The 26,011-nt window shown below is 45.7% G+C and overlaps 1 protein-coding gene across 2 annotated transcripts in view; it reads left to right on the forward strand.

The window, feature by feature from the left end:
• The window catches only part of FAM219B (family with sequence similarity 219 member B), a 141,210-nt gene that overhangs the window by 91,604 nt on the left and 23,595 nt on the right, over positions 1 to 26,011 (forward strand). For both annotated transcript variants that reach the window (XM_086959328.1, XM_086959327.1), the window contains exons 3-5: positions 12,257 to 12,347; positions 13,219 to 13,296; positions 20,557 to 20,605. In XM_086959328.1, the coding sequence (XP_086815454.1) occupies positions 12,257 to 12,347; positions 13,219 to 13,296; positions 20,557 to 20,605 (218 nt within the window). The remainder of the gene's footprint in view (positions 1 to 12,256; positions 12,348 to 13,218; positions 13,297 to 20,556; positions 20,606 to 26,011) is intronic.

Below are 26,011 nucleotides of genomic sequence, written 5' to 3' on the forward strand. Positions count from 1 at the left end.
GGATTTTGGTGGGGTCTTCACGGAGGGGCGAAGATCTAACAGCGTTTTGCTTGTTTTTGGTAGTGGTGTTGTTGGTCTGGGTTGTGGGATTGGGGGCAGGTTGTGCGGGGTTGTGCGGGGTCGTGATGTGGTTGGTTTCTTATGAGGGTGGGGATTGGGGTGTGGTCAGGAGACTTAGCTTGGGTATTGTGGTCTCCCGGGGGGGGGGGGGGGTTTCAAGGGGCCGGACCAGTGGAGGAGGGGGCCCTCTTGTTCTTGAGGGTAGAGGAGTGGGAGGTGGATTGAGGCGGAGCTTGAGGGTTGGTGGAAGCAGATGGAGGTATGGCATGGATGTTCTGCTGCGGGGACTGGTTGTCGATGAAGGGGGGGACCGATGGGAGGGGAGGCTGTGTGTGGGTGATGGTAGTCCTCAGAGAGGGAAAGAGGTAGTCCTCAGAGAGGGAAAGAGGACTCCAGGTTGATATTGTTGGCTTGAATCAAGACTGTGCCATTGGAGTAAATGGTCACAAAGGTGTTCCCACAGCGTGCCTTGCGGTTAGGGGCGGAGAAAGATAGTGTGCATCTATGGGGAGAACTGATGGTTTTGGTGATGTGGAGTTGTGCTCTCAGGATGGAATTCCATTTGTCGGGGCTTTCCGTCTGAAAGATGAGGTCCATTTTTACTTGGCCTTTGGCGGAACAATGGTAAAGGTCAGCAAAGAGTGATTCGGGGAATTGCCAGATCAGTTTGTGTTTAAGGTTTTTTTTTCGCTTTGGGTGAGAGGTTGGGGGGGAGACTGATCAGGAAGGAGTTCGGGCCGTGCGCTTTAACATAGGGTGAGGTGAGGGGGTTGGGAAGGTTGACATGGTGGAAGGCATGTCGTTTAAGATGGCGGTTGGGCTGATTCCTGTCGGGGTCTTTTCGAACTAGGTGCGTTATGGTAGCGTAGGGGACGGGACTACAAGCGAGGTCGGTCCGCTTCTGTGTGGGCTGTGTTGGATGGGTGCTCAATACGAGGCCCGAGGGGGAAGTAATAAAATACAGACAACGCGGGTTCCAAATCTGCCTCCTATATACCTTGTGCTTTCCTTGGGTCTTTTCTGCCTTGTGCAATCGATTCTATTCCCTTTATAGAACACTCCCCTGCCTTCTGTGCACTGTGTCTCTGCTGCTCATCGCCTATACTGCAGCATCTGTACAGTGCACTTCTGCAAAATCTTCCGATTTGGCTGGTGCACACGCAGGTCCTCCTTCTGGCTACCTCCATGTCTTTCCTGGGCATCTCCTACACCATCTATTGTTACCACTAGCTCCTCCCACTTCTCTCAACGTATACCCCTCCCATTACTCCCACCCATTGCCCGTCCTGTGCTTCCCTCCTATGCTTCTGTACGTATGCCTCATTAGCCCAGTCTGTTTACCACTCTCTTCCTCCTTGACCATATCGCCTTCTTCCATGCTTCTTCCTCACTAGCTGTTGCCGCTGCATCAACCCATCACTCCTCCTTATAACCCTTGCCACCACATGATCACAGACTACTTGGTCATCCGCTCCTCCATGCCCTTCATCGCCACTGTGCTTCAGCGTTCCTCTGAAATACAGTGCCTATGTCCCTTAAATCCCTCCCTGTGCTCCCTCGCCTGCCTGTTTGGTGGCCCTCTCTGTGCATCTGATCTTTCTTCTCCTTAGGCCGCCCGTTTTTTTTGTTTTTTTAAACTTACATGCCTCTTTGTACTGTTTAGTGGCTTTTTTGTCAGCAAATTCTTCACTTGTGCTTGTAATGCAAGTTGTGTGTGCATATGTGTAGATGTTTGTGCACATGTGCACTGGTATGTAAACATATACATGATAAGCCTGTATTGATGTGGAACCCGTTCTCTGTGTTTTACAGAAGTTTGAAAAAACCTTTTTGGTACCTAAAAGACGCTTAATCGGGTGATTCTCCCTGCCTGCATTGACTTTTTGTGACCCTGTGCCCGCATTCCTGCAGCGGAAAGGACCTTGCTGGAGTGGGACTTGGTCCCTGAGCAGTCACCCTGTTGGAAGCATGGGCCTCCTCACCTGTGTGTTACTGAAACTATACGAGTGTCCTTGGAATCCCGCAGCGCGAGATGTGCCCGGGCGAAGACCAGGTCTAGACTGAGCCCTTCTGTGGCTGACCAATGCGGACGAGACTGGGCCACCCCTCTGACGTGGGGGATATACCTTGAAGATACAGGTGAAGTAATGCTCTTATAACCTCCATCCCAGAACGGGCAAGCGCAAGGTGGTTGGGAACTCCTCACATAGATCCACGCACAAACCTACAAGTATTGGCACAATGCTGGAGCGTGCAATTGCCCTTTGTCTTGCTGGCTTAGTAATTGGCATTAGCATTATCGCAACTCCAACTGTTAGCTCAACGGAGTAGGCCTTAGTCATGGATACAGAGGCAATTGACACAGCACAGCAGATATTGGCACATGCCGTGCTCCACCGAATGGGTTTAAGCCAAACATGGGTGGAGTTAACATTAAGGGGATCTATAATAGAATTTCAGTGATCCTGGAAGCACAGTTAAGACTCATAAAAGAGCATCTTGGTGCAATAGAAGCCATCATAGTGACTGCGGACTGCGCCCAGATCTCACACCACATCTTACACTGGGACCAATCGTATTTCAGATACAGCTGAACCTGCTCACTGTAACAGGCTCCTGTTGTGTATGTCTGAAAATTTTGCCCAGGACCAAAGAATTCTTCAGACTCTGGGTATCGTTTTGCCAGCCACATAGAATGTGTTGTCTAACGGTTCCCATGGTCATTCCATCACAAGACTCCATTTAAGGGCTGCTGGCAACAGTAGCGTGTCAAGAACAACTGGGAACCGGAACCAAACTGGTATGCCAAGCAGGGACAGAAGGCATATGGAGAATGAATAACCTTAGCTCCATAATTTTAAATCTACCTCCAGAGTCTTGCCCATACGTCTTGATAATGGCAGGTGTGCCGCCTTTGAATCAAAATCAGATGGAGACATGGGATGGGCTACGAAATAAGGTTATCCATTGGTGTAGTGTGCACAGAAATTTTAAGGCTGCAGAAAGCCATAAAATCATAATGATATGGAGGATAGGCTGGATCGGCGGTCCCTCTGGTAAAAGCATAGCTGGCGACTGTATTGTGAAGTTTAGGAGCCCACGCAGTGTGTGGAAACTATTGAGTACGAGCGCATAGGGAAAGCAGTTGAAACTGTTGTCTTTACCCTTTGGTTAGTTTTATATGCCACCTACAAGAGAGCCATGCCAACCTTTGTGTGACCAATGGAATGAGTCTTACCAGGGCTTCGCATGCAACACCAGGTACGCAGCTTTGGCAGAGTATACTGTGGACGATCGACACGTAGCCCCTGGGTTGCTGGGAAGGGAGCTTTAAGCGTAGTAGGATCCACTACTGCGATCTTCAGGGCACCGAATCCGGCTCATGGTGTCTTAGCTGCACCCACAACCCAAGCAGAGCCTGATTGGGTATGTTCAAACCCAAGGTTTCAGTGCTTGCCTCCTGATTTTATATCCGCCCTTGAATGAACGTGATAGACTCCATCGCCTCCAATAAATGCTAAAAACTCCTCGATTACAAATACTTCGTTGGAAGGTCTCTGGCCTCCGCTGTAAGGTCATGCTTACTGACTGGCAGCTGCTCATCAAGCCATATGACATCCTGCTAACGCAAGAAACTTGAAGTCAACCCTACGGCTTTCGAAGGTTTATGTGTTTCAGGCTTCCGGCATTTCCTTCCGGTGCAGGTCGCGCCTCTGGCAGTTTATCTGTTTGGATTAATTTACTCCTCGGAGGCCACGCAGAGGAGCTGAAAACTCCAGGAAGTGACTATCAAGCCGTGCTTTACTAGGGGGCTTTACTGTGCACCTTATAAACGTTTATTTTAACGTGCCTAATCAACAATCGCCAGGACTGTTTGATTATACATCTGCTATTGTGGAGCGTAAATCTGATCAGGGTCAACAAATGTACCTTTTACTGGCAAGTGATTTTAATGCCAGATTACCTAATTACAGACCCAGGGAGGAACCAGAAGCACTTACAAGGTCCGACCTGAGAGGCAATGAATTGGAGGTTTTACCTTCCTGAGATTTGTTTGATGTGGTAGAGGGGACCCGGCCAGGTATGCAGGGGCTACCCACACAGGCACAGTTTCTCGGTAATTGTTTATATTTAACTTTCCCGAAACTTGGCAAATCGCCTAAATATATGGCATTATTATTAGCACCAACTTCGGTGATCATACCCGATTGAGATCGCTCCGGAAGAGCCCCCTAGGGAAGCCACCAAAGCTATACCAAGTCTCTGTAATACACTGCCTGCTACGGACAATCTTGGATTGTGCTGCACATTGTCCAAGCCCTCGAGATTCCTGGGAAAAGTGGTTTCTGAGAACGAGGAGCTGGTGATCGGTGCTTAATAAAGAATGATGAAAATGGGCTAATATTAGATAGTTGTTTATCTTTTTGCTCTAGGATTAGACAGTCCCTCTTAAAACAGATCAAACCAGTGTTTTAGGCTCTCCCCGGTGGTTTGATCATGACTGATCTTTGGCCATCGCCTTCTGCGCTGTGTTTTAACATGCATCCTCGTGACTGAGCACTTGTGGCCACCCTGTGAGAGGATTATAAGTTGTCGCGAAGAACGGTAATTATTTCCAGCCAGTGGAGTACATTAACAGACACTGCCCAAACCAAAGTCAGTAAGACCTTTTGGATAGCCTTATCAAATATGAGATCCCTAGATCAGGTTGGCACATCCATCAGCTGCCATATAGAAGGTGAGGGAGGAATGGGTGGCACATTTCTCAAAGATCTATGCTTCTAGCAACTCGAACTGTGACCGCTACTTCATGGAAATTCACCCCTTTTTTATCTGTCTCCCTGCAGGATGTCAGGATTGCTATCCAGGAGAGTATGGGGGATAAAGCACCAGGACCGGATGGTGTCCCCATTGATTTCATTAAGTGCAATGTGAATCTTTGGGCCCCACCCCTGACAAACGTTTATAACAGCCGGAGTCACTCCACGATACCACCCTCCTGGGTTGCTTCAACTGTAGTCCTAATTTTCATGAAGGGGAGCCGCTCTGAACCTAAATGTTACCGTCCCAGCACGTTGATTTACATTCCCACCAAACTTTTTGGCAGAATCTTGTATAATAGAATTATAGAATGGGTTAGCAATAACATTTTGAATGCCTGCACTTTTGGCTTTCGTAGTGGCATAGGACCGGTAGAACAGTGCCTCAACTTACGTTTAATTATTGAGAAGTATTCCGTTACAAAAAAGTCTGCCTTATGCCTTGCTTTCATGGATTTGTCGATGGCCATCGACTACGTTAACTCATCAAAGCTGTGGCAACTCCTTATTGAATTGGGAATGGACCCAACACTTGTACACTCTAGATTATCTTTGCATTGAGACACATAAGCACGAGTTAGGTTTTGTAATAATGGAAAAGTGTCAGATGAATTTAGCACAAGACTAGGGGTGCGCCAAAGGTGCATCCTTGCTCCATTGTTAGTTATCCTGTACATCAATAACCTTAGCTCTGAGCTCACCAAGCGCGCCCAATGTACCAATGTACAACAGCGCCCCCCCTTCCCTCACTACTCTACAAGGATGACGCTATGTTAATCGCGCGCACACCCAAAGCTCTGCGTTCCCTGGTTCATTCATTTGTGTGCTTCATCGCCCAACTTTGCTAAATCCTTTACAAAGTAATGGGATCCAAAGCACACATGATTTTTACTTATCGCAGTGGGTACGAACACTTTACTGACTACCAGTACCTTCTCTTACCTGAGGTCACTATTAGTTCCACTAGTTCATGGGCTTCCCACATCGCAAAGAGTAGGGCAAAATTGTAAAGAGCCATTGACTCGCTCCTCAGTTTACCATCTCCGCTGGGCAGAAGGGTGCTTACACCGTTGGTACAAATATATTCCCCCCCAATAAGAACCCATAGCAGCCTATGGGGCTTCAAAAGTGGGGCATTAGTGACCCAAAGACATTTCAAAGGGAAGAAAATCGTTTTTGCCGTTGAATCCTTACATTCCCCATATTGACTCCACATTTTATATGCCAAAAGGAGTTGGACCGAACTTATTTAAGCGATTGAATTCGCATTTGCCCCACAGCTTCTGTGGCTATCTATTATGAACACAGTAGGAGCCCCACTCACAGAGAGTATAATCTCTGACTGTTTGGCCTTTTCATTCCTTGGTTGGCGTACGTGAAAAAGACATTGGAAAGGATTGGACTAATGGATATTTTCTGATATAGTCTAATTCGCTGCCCTAGGCAGGAAGCAAGCACAAGCTTTTTGATAGCCACTCAGCTTGTAAGTGTGTTCTAAGTGTGGAAGCCTGGAAACCAAATGATGTGAGTTATTTGGACCTTAACCCTGAGGTCTTTTCTACCAGGTTTTTGTGGAATATTAGTGGGAGCCGGGAGTGCTCCCTATAATTTCGCTTTAGAACTGGTACAATGAAATATTCATGTTTTCAGCTTGAGTACCAGCACAAACTTGACTCCGAATATGTACTTGTAACAATCTGTCTAAACAATCAATGGTTCATTTTTTTTTCTCCAGACTATTATACATTTTATACTAGAAGGATTTTAGTACCTCTTATGAGGCTTAGAAATGTTTGCAGGTGTTTCCAAGCTTTCTGCTTTCTACAAGAATTGTCTTATAATGAAATTTGCTACTGTGGAAGCCCGTTTCTTCGAGCTGAAGTACGTTCTAGGAGCACTTTGATTAATCATGTGTTTTTGACTTTTTAAATCGTCTGTTTTTACTCCTGATTTTTTACGTTTTATGTGTAAGGTGGTCATTTGACTAATTTTATCCTTGTATGTATTTGTGCACTTTTATGGTTGACTTTCAGACAAATAAAGCTAATTCTAATTCTGTTAAAACTTTTGACTTTGTCTTGTTATATTTGTTGCTGAGGCATAGCTTTGAGATGGGCAATGCTATTGTGCCCCTTTGTAGGTATCAGGAAAGTGCTTGTAAGAGCTTTTTGCAGTCCCTCATTGAATGTCTGCATAGAAATGCAGAACATTTGAGAGTTTGACGACTGACTTTAGCAGTGGAGCTATGCAGGCATTCCTCTGCGCATTGTTGGACAGTCCAGAGAATTTGGTCTGTGAAAGAAGTTGTGTATAGAAGATCTTTCTTCATCTTTTCAGACTTATTTTTGGTTGGTATGTCTATAGCAGCCTATTGTATGATTTCATTTTGAGTAAAATCACAGTGGAACTTCATTTGGAGAAAGCTCCACAACACTGCAATATGCCAGTGTTCGGGTGTTTACTAGAACTCTGAAGGTTCCTTTAAAGGCCCCTGGGTGGTTGGTGTTGCAGTCAAGAATTCTGTTCAGATACAAAGGTAGGTTTCTGCTCTCGAGTTTCTCCGTACTAAGTGCAACTCTGACCCTTTCTCACAAGCTGATGTAGTCATATATGAATAAGGCAATATATCTTCACAAAATACCTCAAGTATTCAGTTGTGAAGAATTAAACGTGTAGTACCATGGAAGGTTGCATCTGTCTCTGCCCACTGTGGTGGTATTGTCTTTCCTTACAGGTTTTCTGCTGTTAATGTTCATTTAGATGCTGTCATTGTGCATTAGAAGTCCTCTTAAGATTTTTTTTTTGCCTCTGATAGGTTTGGAGGGTTACAAATTATTAGGCTCAAGAATAACGATAAACTGAATAATTGTTCACCTCATATAAAAATATCCTTTCCTCCATGGATTTAAAGCCTATTACGTTTTTTAAACAATGGTTCCTTTATTCAAATTCATCATAAATGTGATCCACAGTACTGGTCAAAGGAATACAACGTAATTAACTGCACATCCTTATTTCGTTGCTGCCCTAAGGTCATGTATGATTGCCTGGGCTTATTCAACTATGCACTTTTTCTTTTCTCTCCCAAAATCCTATTTGATTTCAAGGTGTATTTAATTTCCCAGTTTGTTTCTCTCCAACAGAAGTAATTTCTCCTCTCTGATATGGGAATTAATCCTAGCATGTGTCCATGTAGGTCTTGAAGTTCTCTGAATCTGACCCCAGGGGCAAGACAGGGCAGCCATTGACTAAAAATGCATTCTTGTGTTGTCCCCATTAGTTACCAAAAGGCCAACAAACATTTCCTGGAAATATCTGCGAACAAAACATTATTGATTGTCAACATTCTGAACTTGTTTTCCAACATACAAAATAACGCTCTCTTCACTTAATTCTGAAGACCTAGAATCATTTACAGCACTGATTACTTTGTCTTTTTTCATTTTATTTTTCCTTTTCTGCGGATTTAAACACTTTGCCAAAGTGTCCCTTTTTCTTACGATTTGCATACAATTTGCCAACAGCAGGACAGAAAGTTGCATTTCCTAAATGATTGCCGCTCCCACATCTGTAACACCTTAAATTCTTAGATTTGACTTTGCTCTTCCTACTGTACTTGGTTCCACAACTCAGCTACTACTTCTTTAGTTGGTTGAGATACAGACATTTGCTCCATGTAAGATGCAGTGCTTTCAATGACTGCAGCCAATTCCACAGCCTTGTTCAAAGTTGAATTAGGAGTGGCCAGTTAAACCTCCTGAACCTTTTTATATTTAGTATGCTCCGCTACTTCATTTCTGATTAATTCGCCTTCAAAGTCTCTATACTCGTTGACGCTAAAGTTCTAAGAGCACCAACATATCTCTCCAAAGACTACCCAGGTAATTGAGTTGTCTGCAGAACTTATGCCTTTCTGTAGTTACATATTTATGGGGTTTAAGCCTCGCATCTAACATTTTCAGTGTTGATACATATTCATCTTCCACATCCCTTTCCTCAATGAAACAGACTGGTGTGGAAGATGCTTTTCCTCAATGAAACAGACTGGTGTGGAAGATGCTTTAATATTTTCCTATCTTCTGGACCCAAACAATGTTTTGATAACGCAGATTTCTCTTTGCTTGTAAAATCATCCCTATTAATAGCATCGGGTATGACTCAAAACCTAACTTCCACTGTTACCAGTCCATGGAAGGATAGCCGGCAGTTGGCGAGTTGACTGGCAGGGCTCTCAGCGTGCAGTGCAGAGGAAGGTGTCTGGTGAAGTTTTCCTCTTCTGAGGCGTTCCTGCCAGTCAACACCTGACCGGCGGAAGGATGCTCAAATACCAAAATGTAAGTATCTTCCTTTTTATTAGAGCTCCTTCATTCATGACTAGCAGGGTAGCAGGTTCACAGCAACTAACCCCCACTTTCAAATCACAACACTATAAACTCCACTTTAATGTATAACATTCCAAGCTAGAGGCATACATTCCAGGTGAGAACCCAGCACATGTCATAACTTTTATATATAAGCATTCTTCATACTGTATTAACAATAATAACTTTTCTGTAATTGGGCCTTGTTTATTGTTTTATATGGCAAGATCATCATTTAGGGTGAAAATGTACCAGGATCCTACACACATATATGTTCAGTGTTTATGAATGTATCAGATTGAACCTAAAAGGATTTCTGGATTTATAAATTAAGTAGATGTTCCATATTTATCAGTAATATCGGTGTTTTTTGGACCAAATAAAGAGACCGAGATTGTGGTAAAAGTACATACAGCCTTTGGTTGTTATGGAATCCTAACTTGAATATTCAGTGGTATTAACCTTGTCTCAATATAAATATGCATTATCTATCTCTATAATTACTTTTAATATAACGTTTTAATTAAGTTTAAAGTTTTCAAACTACTGTTAATTTTGTCTGGTGGTGGTGGTGGTGGCGGTGGACTGGGCAAACTGGGCAAAGTGAACTCGCTTAATACAGGAAGGAATCATAGATGTGTTTTAAAGGCCCCAGCAATACACTACCACCAAAGACACGTGCAGCATCAGTTTCAGTACTCCAATCAAATGTTCTGTTGTGGACGAATCTAAGACTCTAGTTTAATATTCCCGATGTATGCCCTTATATAGTTATATCATATCCTTATATAGGCATAATAATCATACCCATATTAAGACATAGCCAATGCAGTCCAAATATGGCAAGGCTACTTCCACAGACTCCTAGAAAGCACAACATGTTCTTAGAGAAACCAAACCTCCAGAAGCCCGGGACTTCCCCCTGCTTCTGTATTTGATTTGTCCTAGAACTCCTGAAAGAACTGCGAGTTCTTAATGACGTCTTATGTCCAACCTTACGTCAAACTCTGCACCCTCCAGGTATAAATATGCCAGCATCTGCCCTAGCAAAACACACGGTGGTTTGGAGCAGATCGACTATCTACTTGCCCGACGCCCTGCTGTAGCAAGTGCCTAAGGAAGCCGACCCTCCCGCTGACGCACTGAGAGAGACTCTGTCTTTTCTCTTGCCGAGAAATCCAGCTCCAGTGTTTCCCTGCTACCCTTGCTGGTTGCTGGGAGATCGAGTCCTGAGAGAGAGATGGAAGACCTCCTACATTCTATAACAAGGTACGGAGCTGATTAGACCCTTAGAGAATTCTTGGTTTAGATTCTTGGCAGAAACTATTTAACTTAAAAATTACTTCTCACTTACTTCTTCCCATGTACTAGGCTTAGGTTAGGTACACCGGGGTAGGCGTATCTTAGAAGCACCAGTTGAGTACGTTTAGTCATTATTTATCGTTCTATTTATTTTATCCATTTTAAATACCGTATGGCTTAGAAACCATACCATGCTTTTACAGTATTATTTTATAATCTTTTTACTGTATGCACTTTACTTTATGACAAGTATTGCGAATGTAAGCAGTTCACTTCTCTTGCATGAGAAAGAAGACTGCTCAATAAATAACCTCTTTTATTGAAAACGCCTGTCTCTCTATTTCTCTGCACTTCTGGTGAAACGAAGCATGCACGATTGACTGAGTGAAATAGCTATCTGCGATAGTCGGAAACGAATCCCTTCTTGTGAATTCGAGAAAGTTTCTAGTGACCTCTGAGCTAGCTGGCATTCATAATTAAGTCTAACATATTCAATAGAGACATAGTTGACTTCAGTCCTACGTCTAAACTATCGTTTGTTATTCCAATGCGCAGAGCCTATTGGGAATATAGGAACTACACTACAGTTCTTACCCTGAATGTAACCTCCTGTGCTGCACCGTATCCCTTGCATTCTTCGTTGTGCAGGTGAAGCAGAATAGAAATTCAGTACTAATATCTTGCAGCAGCAAAACCTGTTCATGATAATTATCTCATTCGTCCTGCGTCTCCCGTGCCAATGTGGCTACTAAGCAATTCGATGCTTGAAACATGACGGAACAGGAATAAACCTGCACACTACAAACCAATAAGACGCGATGTCCCAACACCAAGCCGAGTTAGTTATACAAGTGGCTATCTGTAATACCCACTGATCAGCCACTGGAGTGTGCAAGCTTACCACTGTTGACTATTTTCCCTCTTCCTAGGCCATCTAGCATCAGCTGGTTGGCCAGCTGCATTTGTTCCCTCTGTCAAGAAAGCCTGTAAGCAAGTGAGACATGTTGTCACAGATGCACAAACTGTTTGCACTTACAGGTTTAAAGACCTAGACCTGTTTTCATGATTATGATTAGAGGTGAACTGTAAGCCCTATGTGCCACTGGTCCATACTTGGTTTTTCCACCAGGACAAGTTGATCCTGGGAACTAACCCCTTCTGAGTCCTAAAGTCAACAAACATCTCAGATGGGCTCTTAGCTGTTCTTTGGACGGATTCAGGGATGTGCGTTCTTTAAATCTACTTGCCATAACCTACGGAGGCTTGGCACAGAAAAAGCATTCTCAGAAGCCATTGTTTGATATGGATTCCAAATGATATATCTTACTACAGTTTCTGTCTCTTCATATTCCACCAGAACCAGGATAGCATTTGTGACTTTTCCTGGTTTGAACTTGTTAATGAGTGACTGAGCACCAGCGTTCATCATCATTTATAAGCAAAACCACCACCTTATCCATCCATCATTGAGGTTGCCAGGTGGTCGCGGTTTGTATTTTGGTTAAATGGGAGCGGTATCTGTGGGTGGCAAGTGAGTGGTGTGGCACTGTGGTTCTCAGTGAGCGGATACATCATGCTATACATGGGATAGTAATGCTTACTTATGCTGTTTTATGTTTAAAAGACTGGGATGTTTTCTGATATGGGCAAGCCACTGTGCCATATCCAGATTGTTTTTAAGCTCATTCTAATAAAATCCTTTGTTTTTTTCAGAACGGCACCGGGAGTTGGCACGAGCTGCACTAAAGAAAAAAGGCATGATGGGAGGAGCTGTTCTCCATCAACCACAACAGCCATCAAAAAGGTTCAATGAGGCTTTTTTTTTTTTTTTTTTACAAACTTTCTGCTTCATTTCTCCAATGCTTTGCTTCACCCACTTGTTATACAGTCCATCTAAATGAGCCTCGTCCACAGAGCAATCCTCCTTCCTAGACTGGACTCTGTATAGAGGCCGCGCTTCCTCATTCAGTGGTAGAGGCCTCTCTGAATGAAGGTCCTAGAATCGTGACTTTGCAGTTGGGGGCTCTGTATCCTGCCACTGACCAGAGTTCTAGACTTCTGGTACACTCATGTCCTGGAAACTGAACTTGTACTTTCTTCACACGAAGATCGTAGGCTGACCACCAGCTAAATGGCCATTAAGTTATAGACAAGCTATTAGGGTTCTGTCTTTTTTGGAAGTAATGCATTCATGTTTGGACCATGAGTGTAGTTTTTGGTACTAGCCACTAACTCCAAGTGAATTATTTTCTTGGAGGTTTAGGATATGGCTGCTTGTCGAAGCTAGTATCCTACTAGTTTCCGAGCCTCGCTGCGGACCCTGCTTGTAAAACTGTGGGCCTCATAAATAGTTGAAATTGAATATGGCCAGTGTCCTGCATAAAAATATCCACCATGATGTGACTGACTATTCTATCCACCCTTTTACACATTTGAAATAACATAGTTCTTAGAAGCATGAAAAAAGGGGAAACCTATGCAGTAGTAAGTTAGTTACTAAAGCCACCCACTTACAGGTCCTTTACTTACAGAACTTGGAGATTTTTCACCCAGTGTAGGTTTGTGCTGTACTGCTCCTTGTCATCTGAAATGTTTGTTCTCGATTTCTCAATGAATACCGGATATTCACTTTTGGATTTGGTGGACTCTTAATATTTGATTCTTACTCCTTCTAGGTCAGTGAAGTTCAATAAGGGGTACGCAGCCCTCAGCCAATCACTGGATGAAACCTTGGTCTCGCTTGATTCAGACAGGTGAGGTCTCCATTTTCGATATATCTAGGCATTCCCATTGCATTTACTAAATCAGGGTTTCACTAGTCGCCAAAATGTGCTTTTATGTGGCTACACCTGAAAAAAATACAAGGGAAGTATGAGACATGGTGATGTTATATTATGTCACGTTAAGCGGTTTAGAAGAACAATATTGAAGGATTACAAATCCTCAGCGTGCCCTGACGCTTTCCTGAACTTGCTAGTATAATCTATAATACAAGGAAAGATGCAGTTTGTCACTTTGTCCTATATTTGCTGGTGCAGTGCAGAGATGCTTTGGGAATGTTTCAGTTAAGGCACTAGGTTTGTACCCTTAGCTTGCCTCATAGGCTTCCATGATTGCAGTTCCAGTACATAGATACAATCAACCCTGCACTACCATTCCAGGTGATATTGCCTCAGTTGCTCAGAGCACACTTACCGCCCTCCTTTCCAGTGTGTTTGCTCAAATTCGACCCCATGAGGCTCTCACTGCAGGGTTCAGAGGGTCTGATGCTTTTTCCATTTGTCTAAGTATCCTTGTTGCCCTGTTAGGTGCTGTTAATGTTCTTAGTGTTATCTGGGCATAGCCTGCCACTGGTATGACTTTGGAGCTTCTTCAGTAGTCTGGGGATGACATTACAAACGGTTCTGAGGTTATGTTCGCAGACGGAAATCTGAAAAGGATTTTTTAGAGATGTGCTATTAGTAGGATGATGAATGTTCAATTACTTCAAAACGATCACTTGTTACCGCTTCCCCTAGAGATTAAGCATCGAGTTTTGGAGAACGCTGTAAACAAATGCACTGCTATGGTTAGTAGAGGCTGCATATTTGTGCTTGTTGTTTTGACTCTAAAGTTTCTGCTGCACTTCCCGGGGTTCCCTTTGCGAATTGACTTTATGAAATATGAAAAACATCGCTGGCAGTTCGCGCTCCACCTCGTGGCACCACTTTGATCTTTCTGGGGTATTGGCGATATTGGAACAGCAGATATACTGCTTGCACCCACACCCATACATTTAGTTTGAATGCCTTTTTTAGGTCGAGGACCGTCGCACTGCAAAGCAGTGGGCGGAGTTCGAAGATTTTATGGTTTTGAGTTAGGGGGGCTTGAACCCGCCCCTCTTCTCCATTGTCTGGGTCCTAAACGGAGGCCAGCCATTGGAGGAGAGGGGCGTCACTCGGTTGGAGCTCGGTCTTTTTCGGATTCGGGGGCGTGTTTTTGCGTTCTTTCGCCCTGTGACGTCATCCGTCACTCAGAATGCAAAAAACACGCCCCCGATTCCAAAAATTTTGGACGTTTGCGGCCGCCATTTTTGTTGTTGTTGTTGCCCGGAACAGCCCCGCTGCCATTCCAGGTATGTTTTTATTTTTTTCTTGTTACTGCCTAATCTCTTTCTCTGCATTTTTCCATTTCTCTCATTCTCTTGCTGTTCCTCTTTCGCCCTCATTTTTCCTTCTCCCATTTTTCTTCGGGTTCCTATTCTTGCTTCCTTTATCCGTGTCTCTTCCTCGCGCTCGTGTTTTCTCCGCTCACTCTTCTTTCCACTCTTTCCTGGCCTTCCCTCTTTTCTCTTCAATCTCCTTTCCCTTCTCTCTCCCGTGCACCCTCCCCTCTTCATGTCTCACTCTGTCGCCTCCTTACGGTCTCCCAACCCCTCAGTATGCCGGGGAGCCCTGTCGCCTGTCTTCGCCCCTCCCGTCTCCCACTGCCCCCCATTATTTGTGCTGATCCCACTCCGAGCTCGCACAAATCCCTTCTCCGTGTCTCATTACTCTGCGCACTCGCGCTAATCCCCTGATTCTTGCTTCCTTTATCCGTGTCTCTTCCTCTCGCTCGTGTTTTCTCCGCTCACTCTTCTTTCCACGCTTTCCTGGCCTCTTTTCTCTTCAATCTCCTTTCCTTTCCCTACTCTCTCCTGCGCACCCTCCCCTCTTCATGTCTCACTCTGTCGCCTCCTCACGGTCTCCCACCCCCTCAGTATGCCGGGGAGCCCTGTCGCCTGTCTCATCTCCCTTATCTCACTCGCTCCCACACGTGTCCCACAGCTCACCTCTTTCTCTTTGTTAAACAGTACAGGACCCCATTCACCAGTCTGTTCCCCCTCACCAGCGTTTGTTGCTTAGTGTCCACCCCTCCCCCAGTATCTGTCCCTCATACCAGTGTCTATCCCTATGCATGTCCCTCCCCGTACATCTGTTGCCACCTACATTCATTTCGGTCTCTCGCCACCAGTGTCCACCCTCAGCGCTGATGTCTGCCCCAACACCAGTGTCTGTCCTCACACAGGTGTCTGCCTGTTCCCATACACTAGTATCAGTCCCTCTGCAGCAGCGTCTGTTCCCCTTCACCAGCGTCTGTTCCCCTTCACCAGCGTCTGTTCCCCTTCACCAGCGTCTGTTCCCCTTCACCAGCGTCTGTTCCCCTTCACCAGCGTCTGTTCCCCTTCACCAGCGTCTGTTCCCCTTCACCAGCGTCTGTTCCCCTTCACCAGCGTCTGCTCCCCTTCACCAGCGTCTGCTCCCCTTCACCAGCGTCTGCTCCCCTTCACCAGCGTCTGCTCCCCTTTAACCAGCGTCTGCTCCCCTTTAACCAGCGTCTGCTCCCCTTTAACCAGCGTCTGCTCCCCTTTAACCAGCGTCTGCTCCCCTTTAACCAGCGTCTGCTCCCCTTTAACCAGCGTCTGCTCCCCTTTAACCAGCGTCTGCTCCCCTTTAACCAGCGTCTGTTCCCCTTCACCAGCGTCTGTTCCCCTTCACCAGCGTCTGTTCCCCTTCACCAGCGTCTGTTCCCCTTCACCAGCGTCTGTTCCCCTTCACCAGCGTCTGTTCCCCTTCACCAGCGTCTGCTCCCCTTCACCAGCGTCTGCTCCCCTTCACCAGCGTCTGCTCCCCTTTAACCAGCGTCTGCTCCCCTTTAACCAGCGTCTGCTCCCCTTTAACCAGCGTCTGCTCCCCTTTAACCAGCGTCTGCTCCCCTTTAACCAGCGTCTGCTCCCCTTTAACCAGCGTCTGCTCCCCTTTAACCAGCGTCTGCTCCCCTTTAACCACTGTCTGCTGCTTAGTGTCTACCCCTCCCTCAATATCTGCCCTAACACCAGTATCTGTCCCTCATACCAGTACTATCCCCATACATCCGTTGCCACCTACACTTGTGTCTGGCTCCTGTCGCCAGTGTCTGTTCCACTTCACCAGTGTCCGTCGCTTAGTGTCCACCCCTCCCCCAGTATCTGTCCCTCATACCAGTGTCTATCCCCATACATGTCCCTCCCATACATCCGTCGCCACCTACACTTGTGTATTTCTCGCACCACCAGTGCCCATCCTCACCACTGAGGTCTGCCCCAACACCATGTCCGTCCTTACACCAGTAAGAGTCTGTCTGTCTCCCTACGCTGGCACCAGTCCCTCAGCAACAGTGTCTGTCCCCAAATGTTGCAGTTTCTGTCTCAGCAAGGAGGGAGCACATATTTGCAGACTGTAGACATGTGAATAGGTCAGCAGCTGTTCAGTGTCTGGGAACCACTAGGAATCCATTTCAGAAAGGGGCCAATGCCACCAGGAAGGCAACATTTTCCCTCTACATCCCTCCACCAGGCATGCCCTCCACAGACATTTAGGAGCAGTTAGAAGTGTGAGTGCATGGAAAGGAATGTGGGATCTGCCCCTTACGCACACCAACTGCTGGAGTCGGTATCAAAGGGTCGCCTCTTCCCCGCTTTCCAAGAAGCAGACTCAGTTATAGGTGAGACTCTATGTGTCAGTGGCTGTGTGTGTGTGTGGCTCTGTGTGTGTGGATGGGTGGCTCTGTGGCTCTGTGTGGGTGGGTGGGTGGCTCTGTGTGTGTGGGTGGGTGGGTGGCTCTGTGTGTGTGGGTGGGTGGCTCTGTGTGTGTGGGTGGGTGGCTCTGTGTGTGTGGGTGGGTGGCTCTGTGTGTGTGTGGGTGGCTCTGTGTGTGTGGGTGGGTGGCTCTGTGTGTGGGTGGCTCTGTGGGTCAGTGGCTCTGTGGGTGGGTGGCTCTGTGTGGGTGGCTCTGTGTGCATGTGTGTGTGGGTGGCTCTGTGTGTGAGGGTGGCTCTGTGTAGGTGGCCCTGTGTGTGTGTGTGGCTCTGTGTAGGTGGCCCTGTGTGTGTGGGTGGCTCTGTGTGAATGACTGTGTGGGTGGCTCTGTATGTGTGTGTGGGTGGCTTCGTGTGTGTGGGTGGCTTCGTGTGTGTGGCTCTGTGTGGGTGTAAATGCAATAGGTCATGCATTTGCGAGCGATTAAGCTATTGGCAATGTAAATGCCAATGCCATTTATTTATGAATTTAAAAAACAAGCATTGGAAATGCAATAGGTCTCGCAATAGAAAAGTTGGAGCTATTGGTTTTGTAATTGACAATTTATTTTTAATGTGTGGGTCTTTAAAATTGCAAAAGTAATAGCCTCGTGATTTACAATGCCAATACTTTAAGCTTTTTTAAATGTGACACCTATAGCATTTGTAATGCTAAATGTTTTGTATGTACGTGACTTAGATGTATTCATTTACCAAATACAAATGGCTTTTAATTTTTTTTAATAATTAAGACTGAAATAAATGTTTTTGTAATTTATAATAGCAATAACTAAAACGTCAGCATGGCAACCAGCCTCTGGCATCCCCAAAGAGGGACAGCGGTACACAGTAGGGTGGATATTCGGCGTGTAAGTGGAAATACTTGCAAACTACTAGACGTGGCACTTTTGAAGACACGTGTACTTTAAAGACAGTTTGTGTAGGTGCACATTAATGTACTGTGCTAGCATTTTTTGTGTAAACAGTTTCAACGTGTTATTTTCTCACAAACTTACGTGCCTCACAGAAATAAACATGTTGAAAGTTTCTGTTTGATAAAACAAAGAGAGTTGGGGCCGTGGCACAGCTTGAGTCACAGCAGGTGATCATACCTACACCAAAGAATTATTAGAGCGTCCTCACACCAAACCAACTAACACACCACTAAACCTACATAACAATTTAACATCCCCCTTTGATTCATGTCCTCTGTACTTCTTCCAACAAACCCGGAAGCACTGTTTAAAAATACCATTTTGAAAGCATGTTTGCACGGATACCGTTAGTGGCAAAAAAATTACACAGATTTCACAGCATTCTACCTTTCAAGCTGTCATGATTTGCAGTAAGGGCAAGTGAGACATTTACCTACCTACCCTACAACATCTCCATATCTAACACATACTGTACGAGTTTGTGTCTACCTTCTAATTATGTAAAAAAAAAAAAGACTCCTAGAGGCACTAAAGATGGCACTGAGCAAATGAATGAATTAAATCTACTGCTGGCAAAGTACCGCCGTACTAGGAAATGAAAACAGCCCTATGCATTTCACCCGAGCAAAATCAGCCTTAGCCGTAAATGCGTCCATAAAAATAACAAGGTGCTACGGGCTGAGAGCTTGGGAGAGATTACATGCTGGGAGTGCGGATGGCCCTGAGAAATGGCAATTAGAGCATGCCAGGCTGAGAAAGGGGTAGAGTTTACTGTACGAGTTTGTGTCTACCTTCTAATTATAAAAAAAAAAACAAGCTGTTTGGTAAGCGCGGTCACCTTTCTGTATTGGCAGTGAAAAGGCTGCGACAACGAGGGAGGGGTAACGGAGGAGAGCCGAGTAGCCTCTCGTTAAGAACTGAAAGCAGACAAATAGCTATACAGATTGCAACCGCTCTTCGACACAGCAGCATATGGGTCTTGTTTGGGCATGTGGAAGGCTGTGTGTTTTTTCCTTCTTGTCTATATTTGTAATTTGAAGCATTCTGTTTAAATTACAGCGCTCATAACGGAAAAGAAGCATGAAAGTACTCATTTTAAATAACAGCGATTGACAAAAGAGACACACAGCTATATATAGGAGCCTTCATACGATTCGAATGGGGCAGCAGGTTTGGAACACAAGCAGCAAAGTAAACAACCAAGGGGTGTTAGGTATCACACTCCACAAAACAAGCAGGAAAGTAATCAAACCCAAGATGTGCTGCGATAGCCAAAGAAAACAGTTGGCCGGCAGATACTCTGCAAGTGGATTGTGAAAACGAAGACTGGAGTAAAAGCAACGCACATCCATTTACAAAAGAGACACAAAGCCATTAACTGGTGTGTTTGTGAGATTGGAAAGGAGACAGCAGCTAGATGGAGTGCAGGGTTGTTTCAAAATCGTGTCGCAATGTCGGAGCGAGAAGGCTTTTGATAAAAGTAAAGCACTACGCTGATAGTCAAAATTACAGCTTCCAACTCACAACAAAAGCGAACGTACGATTATAAAGGAGAAAGTAAGCAAATGCAATGCATAGCGGTTTCACAATGCAATCCAAACCGGTCCAGAAATCAGTGCAAAATGCTCTGAAGGAATAAACAAAAACGGCACGCTGATAAAGTCCAAATTACAGTGACCTCTTTAAATCAATTAAGAAAGATTTCATTAACAAAAAGACACAGCTATATGTAGGTGCCTTTGTGCAATTTAAAACCCACCGGCAGCCTAAGTACGTGATCCAAATATCAGGCTGAATAAATTACAGCAGCACGCTGATAAACGCCAAATTATAGAGATATTTCTAAATTAAAAAAAGACAATAAAACATTCTCCGTGAGAGAGAGGGGAGGTGCTGGCGAAGTAGCAGATTCAGGGGAGGCTGAAAAAATAACACGGCCTGGCAGCCGTGTGAGAGAGGTGAGGTGCTGGCGGCTGGGGAGGGGGAGGAGAAATGCGGCCGTAGTGTGAAGCAGCAGGAGCCTTTGAAGTGAAGCTAAGCTTCACTTCAAAGGTGTGGGAGGAGTGCTGCTGGGGAACAGATGGCGATTTGATGATGTGCACGCGCATTTTAGGTCAATGCGCTTGCGCATTGACCTAAAAGCGCACGGGCACAGCATCAAATCGCCAGTCAATCGCCAGTCAATCGCCAGTGTAGGTAAACCTTATTTAAGCCCCTATAGTCTCGCCTCTCAATGCGCATGCGCATTGAGAGGCGAGACCTAAAAAGTCATGAGCAATGCCAATAGCTCTACCTTTAATAATGCCGAGACCATTGCATTGTAAATGCTTGTTGTGAATTGGTCATCCAATACTTAGAAGGTTGCCCCCGGTACGCAGATCTGCACCCCGCCTCTCGTACAGACACCTGCTTCTCCAGACTGATTTTGGGTCGTTGTTGGATTAAGAGAGTAGAAGAGTGTCATGGATATGTTTTGACTTTACTTGTTGTGCTTCCTCTTGTAGTGATGCAGAGCTGGAATCCAGGTGTTCCTCTGGTTACTCCTCCGCAGAAGTAAGTCAAGAAGATGCTATGGTTGTATGCCTCACATTAGATTTGCTTTTGTGGTAGTGCCGTCTGTATATGCAGAACTTAAACATTGACTGAAAAATAGATAATCACCTTGATGTTCTTTAAATAAAATGAATTTAGGTTTTTTCGCAAAAAAAAAGTTTAGGTTAACTGTCTATCAAAAAGCCTCTGCGATCTTAGGAAAGTCATGTTACTACAACTGTGATGGAAAATTGTAAGTGAATTGATACTATTCTTGATCCGCACATTTTATCTCTTCCTTCTCTCTACTTCCTCTTCTATCATTCTGTTCTTTTTTATTTTTTGCAAATAATTGTACTATTTTGCATTTAAATACAAACACTTCTCATTAACTTTACCACATTCTTGTCAATGTTATTTTATCCATTACCATTGTATGATTCAATTGATCTAACACGCTATTTACTCCTATTTTTGCATGTTTTTACTATCTACTTGTTTCTCTATAAAAAAAGACTCACTTTTCTCGATTATTTGACACGTGTTGATGCTGAAATCACTCACATTTGGTGTATGTGTGTGTGCGTGCACCATTTGCTGTCTATAGGTACTCCTGCTCTCTCTATGAACTTCCCCTAGGCTTTTTATTTTTCCACATACATTTAGTCTTCTATCTTCCCCTTGTCATGTAGTCAAGATGCATTAAATTGTGACTGAATTGCTTTGGTTTCTTTAATGTCACCCACATATTAGGACTCTGAGATCGTGTTTTTGACATGCCAGCACCTGCTTACACTACATTTGTGATGTCTGAGCCTTTTAGAGCCCTTATGAACTGAAAGTCTTTCAGTAAGGAAGCTGGAAGCCCTAGATGATGACACAAGTTCTTTATCAGCCTTGTCACGCAGTTTATGACCAGTGGCGTGGAGGGTTTATGGTTCTACGTCTTTATTTTGGCACATGCATGGGGTTTGTTTTTAACCCCTTCACTGCGGCGGCTATTCCGCCGCAGTGCTAAGGGGGTGGGGCGGAAATGCGGCGGTCGCATGCTGGTGACGGAACCGCTCCGTCACCAGCGTCGGTTGCGCTGTGCTTATGACGGAGCGGTTCCGTCATGGCCCCGCCCGCTCAATAGAACGCTCAGCGCAGGCGCGGAATCCGCGCCGCGCAGGAGCGACGGGCGGGCCATGACGGAACCGCTCTGTCAGCACAGCGCCACCGCGGCTAATGACGGAGCGGTTCTGTCATCAGCAGGGGAGCGGTTAAACATAATGTCACTCCAGCAAAAGTGTTTTTTTATTTAGTTTTATACCAATGTAGTACAGTTCTTTTGGTAAGCCGTCTATTTTAACATTGGTGCTTTCGTTTCACATTTTTTAAACAATCATTCAAAAAATATCATCTGAATGAGACCCCAATGCACCAAACCGGACCTGCCACCTTTGGCTTTGTTGCTTGGTGTGTGTATGGAGATGCCATGACTTGAAACAGTACCTTCAGCTGTAGGCGGCGTTTTTTATTTGTAAGTAGTATGTTCTGGGTTTGGCCTATATGAGTAGCGCACACACTGCCCTCCTGTGGCTGTGCATCTGGTGTGCACTTTAAATATTCTAAAGAAGGTCTGTAGTCTTCATCTGTGGTGTGTTTTCATGGCATGAGTGGGGTGCAATTAGGGCCATTTTAAACACTTAAAATGGTATCCAAACACTGCCCCCAGTCACTGTCTGCGTCCCTGTAGGATCGTGTGATGTAGTCTAGTAGTTGGGGGGTGGAGTTAAAGGGAGGAGCAGGAACGGGAGGAGCCGGGGACAGGAACTAGGACAGTTAGAGTAGGGATAGGGACAATGAAGGGCGTGTGGAATAAAGCTCCTTTCTACACATAGGATATTTGTCTGACATTATTGTGTGGACATGACAACTGGTGACGAGGGTGGGATGGGCATGACCACTGCCCACAGAATCCCACGAGAGTGCCCTGTCTCATGCAGCGTCGAGGAAAGGAGAACGCTGTTGTGTGGAGCTGCCGCCTGAAGAAAGAGGCCAGCAGCAGGTGACCTTCTCCCCAAGCCAGACGACGAAGAGAGCACGAAGGAACCGGGAAAACGAGCGCCAGAGCGCCTGGAGGAGAAGGCCAGCCGGTAAGCGCTGTCGAGCACAGGGAAACGGAACTTGAGTGCGCCCCAACATCGGGACCTCACGCCCGATGCGTGAGCTTCGGCGCGCTGTCGCCGAGTGAGCGCGAAGTGAAAAGAAGCAAGGTGGTAGCGACGTCGGGAGCCCACCCCGGTCCTACCTGATGTGAGGAGATCCTGAGCGAACGAGAGCTGCGAGGAGCAAAGATCCCAGCATCCAGCATGGACCTCATATGCCCGGTGAGTGCCTGAAGCCTGCCGGTACCCAATAGCTGAAATTCAATAGAGGGATCCAAATCTCGGGAGACACGAGATTTTAGGCCCGGCGGCCATCTTTGAGTCAGGCAGCCACAGACATCCCCTATGTAAGAACTAGAAGCGGCCATTTTGGAGTCAGGCAACCTCCAGCTTGATGAAACGAGCATTGGAAACTGAAAACAAGCATTGGCACCTGTAATGAAACCAGCATTAGCGAATGCAAGAAGTATAAAAGAAAAGAAGCACAAGATAAGGCACGAGGTGAAACGAGCACAAGTAAATGCAAGAGAACAGAATAAACAAACACAAGCAACTGCAAAACAAGCATTGACAAGGACAAGAGGAGAGAGTACAACAAGCATCGGTAAACGCGAGAGAACGAACACTGGTATATGCAAAGGAGCAAGCGTTGGCAAGGGTAAACGAACAAGCACTAGCCAATACAGGGAGTGTGATGGAACAAGCCTAAGCAAATGCAAGAAAGGTAATCAAGTAAGCATGAGCAAATGCAAGAAGTGCAACAGAACAAGCATAAGTTAATGCAAGCAGAGTAACGAAACGAGTAAAAGCAAATGCCACAGACAACTAAAGACCACGGTAAACACAAACAAGCACCAATACAAGTGATCAGAAGGGGAATGAACAAAAGCGACTGTTAGCAACGAGCATTGGCAAAGGCAAGATTTACAGTGCACCAAGCCCATGCAAGGGACGGATAAAGACAACGGCGAGCACAAACCGAAGAGTGCGGAATTGCAGAAGACCCCGGAGAGGGCAGTCCTAGTAGTACCAGAGTGCGGAATTGCAGAAGACCCCGGAGAGGGCAGTCCTAGTAGTACCCGAAGAGGGCAGGACGGCAGAAGACCAGAAGAGGGCAGAACGGCAGAAGACCCGAAGGGGGCAGAATTGCAGAAGACCCAGAAGAAGGCAGTACCAGAAACAACTGAAGATCACACTGAATGTAAACCAGCACGAGTCTAAGAAACATGAAGCGAAAGGAATAAAAGTGTCAATAAACACAGCAAGCACAAGCAAATACAGACTTTGAACGTAACAAACACGATCCAAGGTTAAGTATCGAAGTAAACTTCCAGCACCACGCGAAAGGTAAATGATCAACAGTAAGAAGACCTAAGAAAGCAAATGATCCAGAAGCATGAGTAGACTAATACCACAGAAGCATTCTCTCATCATTGAAATCACTGGATAACCTGTGTTAGGCCGAAAGGACCCACAAGAACGAGATGTCAATGGCGTCGCATATCATCGCGAAAGAGCCCCAAATCACCTGCAGCTAGCAGGCAACTCAAAAGAAAGTGGGGATTTGCTGAGTCACGCATGGTCAGAAAATCCAAGCTGAACTCACTGAGACAGTCATACTAAGGGTGGACAGCATACAGTAGTCGCCCAGGTGTGGGGAACATTCCCAGAATCAAAGGAAACGACCAGACACAAGAACTCTGCAGAAGGTCAGCAAATAAGACGGGAAGCAAAGTGAACAAGCCTGCGACGGTAGCAGACGGAAACTTTCCTTCCTCATGGCGGTGGTTACAGCAACTCATCGGCCCAATCCCTGCCTTGAAGTACCGCCCCCAGTGACCCAGACTGACAGTCAGAGTTTGGGCCCCAAATGGAACCGGTGGCTGGAATCATTGGACGATTTCCTTGACGCGATCGGTCAATGAAGAGAGAGAAAATGTCTGAAACTACTTCTCCAGCTGATAGGTCATGAGGGCCGACGTTTAGTCAGAACATTCCCTGAAAAGGATACAGAGACCTATGAGAGACTCCAAAAGAAACTACATACCCATTTCCATGCACCGGTAGACGTGAATCATGCTCTCATCGCCTTCACCACAGCACGGCAGGAACCAGGAGAACCACTGCCAAAATTCATTTCCCGGTTGCAAAGATTGGTACCCGGCTGCTACTTCAATACGTTTACAAATGAAGAAGCCGTTCGGCTTCGGATAATCGAAGGGTGTTCAAATGCAGACTCAAAGCGCAAGATTCTTCAGGGGCAGTGGTCGCTAAAGAGAATCATCAGAGGGGCCGAGGTTGGAGTGCGGGTCAAAGCAAAAGACTTATCAAAAGACGTGCACTCGAATGCAAGACACATGGATGTCTGGAAAGAGACATCCCTCATGTCTGGGGGCAAGGCCCAGGAAACAAACAAAACCGGAAAGAGGGAGGGTGAAGGCAGATCAGAGCCAAGACGAAACAAGAGACAAAGTGTCATGGAATACTCCAAGTCAACAACACAAAAGACCAGGATGAGTCAGGATTGCGATAGCGGCACTGATACAACCTCACGGAGTTATTCAACCTCAAGGAGTCAGTCAACAGATGGTGGTACTGATACAACCTCACGGAGTTACTCAACCTCAAGGAGTCAGTCAACCGATGGTGAAAACGGTTCTGAAGCAGATGAAGTGTCAAGTGGGACAGATCACACCCATGGACAAGATGGCAGCCTGCCCAACAAGAGGGCAAGAAAGACAAACTACAGAAGACTGAACCAATCCCGTCAACACTGGAAATCTGCACGCAAACACCCCCGGGCATCCTCCCACTATTCACCAAAGTCTGTAGATGAGTCCGAGGAAGCATCAAGCAGCGAGACACATCACCCCAATGGCACGAACGTCAGTACACCCAACAAGCGAGAAGAAGAAACTAACCACATGAGGAGTGGTAAGCCACTCAGACACCGAAACGGGAGAGGCATGTGCACTCAAGACAGTCATGACCATGAGAAAACGGAGAAGAGACAATTGCTGTCATGTGAGAGGGGCAGAGACCAAATGTTCCAGGATCAAACTAAAGAAGTAAACGCGTTGTTAGCAAACAACCTCTCCACAGCAACCACGCAGAAGACATGTAAAGAGACGTACCCAAAGGAATGTCCCGCAGATAGTTCCGACTCCAGGAGCATGTCATCACAGACTACCAACTCAAACTTACCAGTCAAGACGCCCGCAAAGGAACGTTCTCAAAGGGAATCGGGGAACGACTCCTCCGATTCGGAAAGCATGTC

The sequence above is a fragment of the Lissotriton vulgaris genome, chromosome 2_2 (genome assembly GCF_964263255.1).
Source record: "Lissotriton vulgaris chromosome 2_2, aLisVul1.2, whole genome shotgun sequence".
Classification (NCBI taxonomy): Eukaryota; Metazoa; Chordata; class Amphibia; order Caudata; family Salamandridae; genus Lissotriton; species Lissotriton vulgaris.